This window comes from Poeciliopsis prolifica, unplaced genomic scaffold, assembly GCF_027474105.1.
Source record: "Poeciliopsis prolifica strain line A6 unplaced genomic scaffold, Auburn_PproV2 SCAFFOLD038, whole genome shotgun sequence".
Taxonomy (NCBI): domain Eukaryota; kingdom Metazoa; phylum Chordata; class Actinopteri; order Cyprinodontiformes; family Poeciliidae; genus Poeciliopsis; species Poeciliopsis prolifica.
This window is the reverse complement of record NW_026562413.1, coordinates 4893983-4901273: the sequence shown is the minus strand read 5'-3', so window position 1 is coordinate 4901273 and position 7291 is coordinate 4893983. Positions and strand designations below refer to the sequence as shown.

At 40.0% G+C, this 7291-nt stretch overlaps 1 protein-coding gene across 1 annotated transcript; it reads left to right on the top strand.

Moving 5' to 3' along the window:
• The first annotated feature begins 871 nt into the window (after positions 1-871).
• Positions 872-7171, top strand: klhl38a (kelch-like family member 38a). The gene is made up of 4 exons (XM_055053913.1): positions 872-1007; positions 3419-4781; positions 4860-4965; positions 6077-7171. Exons 2-4 carry the CDS (start codon positions 3423-3425, stop codon positions 6364-6366), a joined length of 1755 nt encoding a protein of 584 aa, XP_054909888.1. The 5' UTR covers positions 872-1007; positions 3419-3422; the 3' UTR covers positions 6367-7171.
• Positions 7172-7291: the final 120 nt, after the last annotated feature.

The following is a 7291-nucleotide window of genomic DNA, read 5'->3' as shown; positions in this document are numbered from 1 at the left end:
ACAGACTTTCTACTTACTCAGCAGTGCGGTGGGTTGCTTTTCCACATTTTCATCATTTGATTTATGCCAGACTCACTGGAGTTGCTGAAAAAAATCAGATACATCCAATTTCAAGTTGAGATCCCAGTGGAGTTTATCAACCTACACATCTTCATAGTTGATTCCTTTAGAACATCACAGGTTGTTTGTAGAGTCAATAGTTAGATGTACTTAAAGTCCCACCATCATAAACTTTCTATCTAATAAAAGTCATCGTTATGGCTATTAGTTTCAGTGTGCTGACTGACTTAAAAATAATAAAAATCAAGACTGTTGGTTTTACTTCTGCTTCAGCTCAAAGGAAAACATTTAATCAGAACTTGGTGAATGATACCTCTAAATTAAAGTAGTAAAAAGAATGAATAACCTTCATTTAAAGTTTAGCTTCACTTGCCATATCTGTGTACACAAATAACAAATTTAACTTTAGTTCTCTCATAGCATTTAGACACACATTTGGACGCCTATACCTCTACTGGTTCTCACAGCTGTTTATCCTGATCAGTGCAGATCTATATTTGCCACCATAGTGAACTACATGTATCAGAGAGGTGGAGGAGGAAAGGTTCAAACAACAGGCTGTCAGCTCAGGAGCTCTTTAATTAAGCGCCATCCAGAGTGGGCATGCCTCATGATTGATTCAAGACCCTGGGATGACTGTCCCACTCCAGGACCATTGTATTCACCGCCTCTGTTGGACCCCGGCGGTGCCACACAACCCTGTGTCACATGAGAGGCCCAGTAGAGTCACGGTGGCCCACCAGGCTATTCTTAGATGAAGGAATGTACACAGTGGCCTCATGGCACTCTCCACAGCGCCCAGCTGAAAAACTCTGTGTCATTTCTCTGTGTCATTGTCCCTACCCGACACCTCTCTGGATTGTATTTTAACTTTTCTTTTTTCTTTTTTCAATTCATATCAAACTGATGCTATTCTGTGGATGTTACTGATTTTCTAAGGACAGGAGGTAAGGATCCATGGCGTCATGAATTTAACTGGACTGAAAAATAACAGGGTTAGCTAACAGTTATTACTATAAAAAGTCTTCAGCTTTTGATTTAAAGTGTGTTTTTATTATGTTTTAAGCTTTATTCCCTGATTAGCTCAAAAAGTGTCAACTGTGTCCTGCATTTTTTTTATGATTAGCAATTGGTCTTAATTTTACGGAGGTAACCAGATATTAAAGATCATTCACCTCTGCCTTAGTAGGTGAGGCGGTTTAAAAGTTTTGTTAAACCACATTTATGTTCTTAAATAATCAGCATCATAACATGCATCATAATCTGTCCTCCTGGAGGATCTTCATCACAAACATAAAGAGGGAATGAAGATCTGGTTGAGGGTCGATAGCTTTGGGGGAACAAATGTCTTTTGGTCCAATAGCTTCCTGCACCAGAACACTAGGAACAGAACGTGATAAGAGAGATGCTACTTTATGGTTCAGAACTGATCAGAACCTGATCAGATCACTCTGATTCTTTCTCTTAACTTGCATGATCTGGGAATATTGGCAGCTGCAGGCTTGTAGACTTCTGGTACAAAGTCTACATGTCGTGGTAAACAACATCAAGATGCATGATCTGGAATAGGTCATGCATTATTTATTGCCTAAATGATGCAACTCCTCACCCAAATCATGGTGAACGTCTTCTCACCACAAAGTCGTTCACCATGATCTTCTCAGTTAATCTCAGAAGGGTTGGGTACCCAAAAGGTTGGGTAGGACTAGACGGCCAATAATATATATGTATATATTTTTATGGGGTCTTGCTACCACATTCTTTAAACTTGGGAAGAGATCTAGAATGTGGACAAACTATTTTTCAGTGAGAAAATTTTTCATACTTTGAAGACTCAGGACACCATCAGCGTGCAATTACATAGTGTTCATCAAAGTTAGTTTGAAATTACTTGGGAATATGTCGTCCTTATGATTAAAAGATCACATCAGGTGTGTTTAAATGCATTCAATTCAGCTCATATCCTTTCAGTTCAGACATTGTTTTATTTTCTGTTCTATTCAAATTTTCTGTACAGTGTTAATTTAACACAAGACATTTTGCCAATTTAGAACAGGAATATAACATGTATTAAAATGAATACAATCATCTAGACAATTCATTTACATACATTTCAGCTCAGTCATGGAATGCAGCCAATTTTAGCTTTCATTTGTAAAAGGTTGGCAATGTCAGAAGAGTATTCATGAATAAAAGATATTAGATGCTATGTTTTGAACTAATAACTTCCATTTTCCAACATTAAAAGTATTAAAAGTTGAAAGGTATTTGTTTTAGGGAAACAAATTAAAGTAAAGATGGGAAGCAACTGAAATATTTCATTATGTCTGTAAATCTTGGTTCAAATGAAGTCTAATTTCTGACTCTCCACCAGTGGACAAAGGTAAATATGCTTGCTGTGAAATGTCACTCTCAGCCGCAGTCATCTAATAATACACAATAATGATTAGGCGTCTAAATGTATCAGGCAGCCAGGACACTGTCAATGATTTTTTTTTTTTTTTTTTTTTACCAAGAATTTGTTGCTAATTGTTCAGAGAATTTTGTCCTGGATCACCACAGAGACCACCACTGCAGAGGATCAGATTCTGGCACCGGAGACGAGAAATATTGTAGAAAAAAACCTCATAACATGTTGAAAATAGCAGCAGAGTTTAGAGAGGGTGAAATGGGTCCTGGGGGAGAGATTCAGAATGAAAGAGAGGCAAACACAGATGGTCTGTTGACACAGTCTGTTTAATGTTAGCAGTGATAGGCAGCCTGATGACAGATGTGGAATAATGGTGGACGGGTGTATAAGGATGGGCTTTAAAATAGAAAATTAGAGAGTCAGTGATTCATAGTAAGGACAGCTGCTCTGAGTGAGTCATGAATGATCGGCTTTCCAATAAACCAAATCACCAAACATACTGTTTGCAGACTTAAGCCAATGAGATATGTATATTTGATCAGGAGGAATAGCCAATTGTGAAATTAAAACGGAATGGTAAAACAAAAGCATTTTTCAAAAGAAGCCAACACTTTCCTTTTTCTTTTTCTTTTTTTTTGTTTGCTTTGAGACTAAAGGTTTTGCTCAATATGTTTCAATTTCTAGCATGAATGATGCCTTGGTTAGCTTCTGCTGCCCCTCTACCCTACCCTACCTTGGCGATGACTTGTTCGGAATGTGATGTTGCTTCAGATTCAGACAGCTTATTTTGAAAAGTGGCATTTTTTACACGGTGGTGTGAAAATCAGAATGCAATTTTAGAAAATGGTAACAAACTTAGCAGCATAAATCAAGTATATTTATTACATTTGTTGTATTGCACTGTAACTTCAACTGAAAAATTTTGTGCCTCTATTCTTCCTTTGCCAGCAACATGATGGCCGGCAGACGAGCGGACATTTTCTCTTTCAAAGACTCAGAACTTCCTTGCCACTTGCTCGTCCAGCTCAACATCCTGCGGCAGGAGCGCATCCTGACCGATGTGCTGCTCTGCACTGAGCACCAGGAGATCCCCTGCCACAGGAATGTCCTGGTGTCCAGCAGCCCGTACTTCCGTGCCATGTTCTGCAACAACTTTCTGGAGAGCAGCCAAGCCCGTGTGAACTTGAAGGGAATCTCTTCAAGCGTGCTCACTGGCATTGTGGACTATGTTTACACGGGCTGCGTCACTATCACCATGGAGAATGTGCTCCCCCTTATGCAGGCAGCATCCATGCTTCACTATGGGGGTCTCTTTGAGGCCTGCTCCACGTTCTTGCAGGAGCAGCTGAGCCCTGAGAACTGTCTGAGCATGATCCGGTTGTCTGAGATCCTCCACTGCGAGAGTCTGAAGGAGAAGGCAAAGGAGATGGCTGTGAGGTGTTTCTCTGATGTTGCTGCCACTGAGGACTTCTGTGAGCTGTCTCTTCCAGAGCTCATGTGCTACTTGGAGGATGACCGCCTTTGTGCTGAGGAGGAGCAGGTGTTTGAGACTCTCCTGGCATGGATCCACCACGACCCTTTTTCACGACGCGGCGCCATTCACGATCTCTTCAAGAAGGTTCGTCTCCGCTACATCCATCCAACGTACCTCTTCCAGTTCATCGCCAACGACCCACTGGTGCAGTCCTCCACACTCTGCACTGAGATTATCGACTCTGTACGCCGTCTTATGCTCACAGCCAGCACCAAGTGCACTCGTGAGCTGAAGCCCCTCTGGACCACACCAAGACGTTACACCTGCAGAGAAACACTGGTGGTAGTTGGAGGACGCAAAAACAACGAGCAGACTTCTCGAGAGGCACTTCTGTACGATGAAAGGACCCATCGTTGGCAGTGGTTGGCCAAGCTGCCTCTGCGCCTTTACAAAGCTGCGTATGTGTGCATCCACAGCATCCTTTATGTGCTGGGAGGCCTCAGTCTCTGCATGGCTTCTGGGGATAGCTCAGTCAGCTCCACTGTTTATACGCTTTCCCTCAAAACAAACCAGTGGAGGACAGCAGAGCCAATGCTGGAGCCTCGATACGCCCACCAAAGTGTGTCTTATCTGCACTTCATCTTTGTGCTGGGAGGTATTGGGGTGGACAAGCGGATCTCTCAATCAGTGGAGAGGTATAACAGCATGTTTAACCAATGGGAGGCCATGGCACCGATGCCTACCGCTGTGCTTCATCCAGCAGTTGCAGCCAGTGATCAGAGGATCTACGTGTTTGGAGGGGAGGACGCCATGCAGAACCCGGTCCGGCTTATTCAAGTAAGGCACAGCTCTCTAAGAAGTGTTTTCTGAAGACTCTGAGTTACATTAATTGTCAACATTTTTATTGTGAAACAGGTGTATCACATCTCTCGCAACTTGTGGTCCAGATTGGAGACAAGGACCGTGAAAAATGTTTGTGCGCCAGCTGCGGTCATTGAGGAGAAGATCTATATCATAGGAGGTAAACGCTGATAGATGAAAAGCATGGATTTAAAAAATTAACCCCAAATTTGAATGTCTTTCATTAGGATCTTATGTGATAGACCAACACAAAGTGAACATGAATTTACCATGATATTAACAATATTCTTACAAAATATGTTATTATCGTTGGATAACAACACTTGTTTTCTGCATCCAGAGCTGTTTTTAGATTTTTCAAATTCAAGATAAGAATCAACTTTGAGTTTTCCTCTATATTAGGAAGAACTAGACACTTACACCGAAGGCTGGAAATTCTGCTTTGAGACCATTGCAATGTAAATATTTTAAAATACTCATAATAAATTTTCCTTTGAATGAAACAAAGTAATACGTATATCGGTTACTAGTAATAGCAAATACAATCTGCACCTATGGGTTTTCATTTTTTGATAGAATTTGCTGCTTCTCAAAAGTTGCAGGGTTAGAATAACCCAATTTACTCCAAGTTATTTTGCTAACAAGATTCTCAGTTAGTCATAGGCAGATCAAGCCTAGGTTAGTTTTTAACAGGACAAAACTGAGTTATAGGTTTCAATCAGAAAGAAGGTTAAAGAGACTAACGACAAATTCCCAAATTTTACTTTATTAGAATAACTTGTAGCTTGGATTACCAAACAAGTAATTATAATGTATTTTATTAAATCATTCCTGTTATTGCTCCATGTAGTACTTTCACTTGTAACTTGAGGTTTTATACTGACCTTATTACCAATTCTTTGGTCAAAGTGTAAATGTTGAACTTTAGTTATAATTTATAGTGAGTTGCTTAGCAACTAAAAGTCTAATATTATCTCAAGTTATTGTCATTATCTTTATCCAGTGACGTTAACATTATTATTGTCCATAGTCGTGTCCTACTATTTCTTCTATTTCTGTTGAATACAGTTTAAAATGTCATTCTGTGAGGAATAATGAGGCACCTTTGTAGTGTCTTCTTTAACTCAACAGCAATTTTTGACCCAGTTTCTGTCCAAAAGAGGTTAAATAACCCAGTAGATTTTTGTGTGTGAGTATAAATAATGTAAACTACAGACAAAATGTGTCAAGAAAGTTTGGTTATGCACAAAAAAAAAAATCTTCTTTTTCAGGATATACCAGGAGAATGATTGCCTACGACACCAAAGCCAACAAATTTTTCAAGTGTGCAAATCTGAAAGAGCGAAGAATGCACCACAGCGCCACAGTGATCAACAACAAGCTGTACGTCACAGGCGGACGCATCCTCAATGGCCACGATGTCATCGAGGACTCGGATTGCTTTGAGTGCTACGACCCAAAAACGGATGTTTGGACCTCAAAAGGTTCTCTACCGTACAAGCTCTTTGACCATGGGTCTCTGCCGCTGGTCTGTGTTTCCAACCGACCCAACCCTCCATGAGCAAAACCTCTTCCTTGGTTTGATATATTTCGGCCTCTACACTAACAGTGAGCAACCATTTCACACTGAGAGCATCGCTTAATGGAGCCCATGCAAGTTAGCGGCCTATTTGGCATCGCTGACTGTGATCTGAAACACAAAACCTGTGTGGAGGTGGTAATGCTGACACACCTGTGATGGAACTGAAGAGTCAATAAGAAGTAGACAAGCTTAAAGAAAATGATATTTTTTAGAAACAATGGATGTTAAAAAAAAACATTTGCACTCACATTTGATGATCAGCATAAATGTTTTATTGTCCCTGCCTTAATACAAAGGAAACTCCACCTATGTGGCAGCTATGTTTTCCATCATTTTCCTGCCAGACCAGGAGAGATATATTAATATATTTGGGTTCTACTGAGTTTTGTCAATGATCTAGCAGTGGCACTATTTGCACTTTGTATAGTAAATAATACATTCCTCTTAAACTCACTTGTTATTGAATTGCACTTGTCAAAGAAAAGAGCCGTTAAAGGGCATAAAAAACCTCTTATAGAGATGAAGAACCAGTCTTTTGTCATGTTTGATAAGCCAATGCAAAGAATGACAGATTTTGTCAAATAAAATATAATGAGCCAATATTAAACAATTCGAAAAATGGGCTTACATTTTCTCTGGAAAATCCAACAAAGCTTTTTACATGCAGTTTTTTCATGTATCAATGTTGATGTGAGAACATGTGACAAAGTCGCCTTCAAAGAGCCCCTGGGTGATGCAATGACCTGCTTTCTGCAAATAAAAGAGCAAGAGGTGTCAGGGAGATATCCAGTGTTTGCAACTTCGTTCTAAAACCCTCTTTGCTTTCATGAAGTTTGCAGTTCATTCACAGAAGGACTTGCACCTTTTTTTCATTAAAATAAAATATATAAATTTGATTACCACT

Excerpts from the sequence above, each read along its gene's own strand:
- klhl38a (XM_055053913.1), top strand. The coding sequence starts at position 3,423 with ATGATGGCCGGCAGACGAGCGGACATTTTCTCTTTCAAAGACTCAGAA. Across the intron at positions 4,782-4,859 it reads ACCCGGTCCGGCTTATTCAA|GTGTATCACATCTCTCGCAA; the intron begins GTAAGGCACAGC and ends ATTGTGAAACAG. Across the intron at positions 4,966-6,076 it reads GAAGATCTATATCATAGGAG|GATATACCAGGAGAATGATT; the intron begins GTAAACGCTGAT and ends CTTCTTTTTCAG.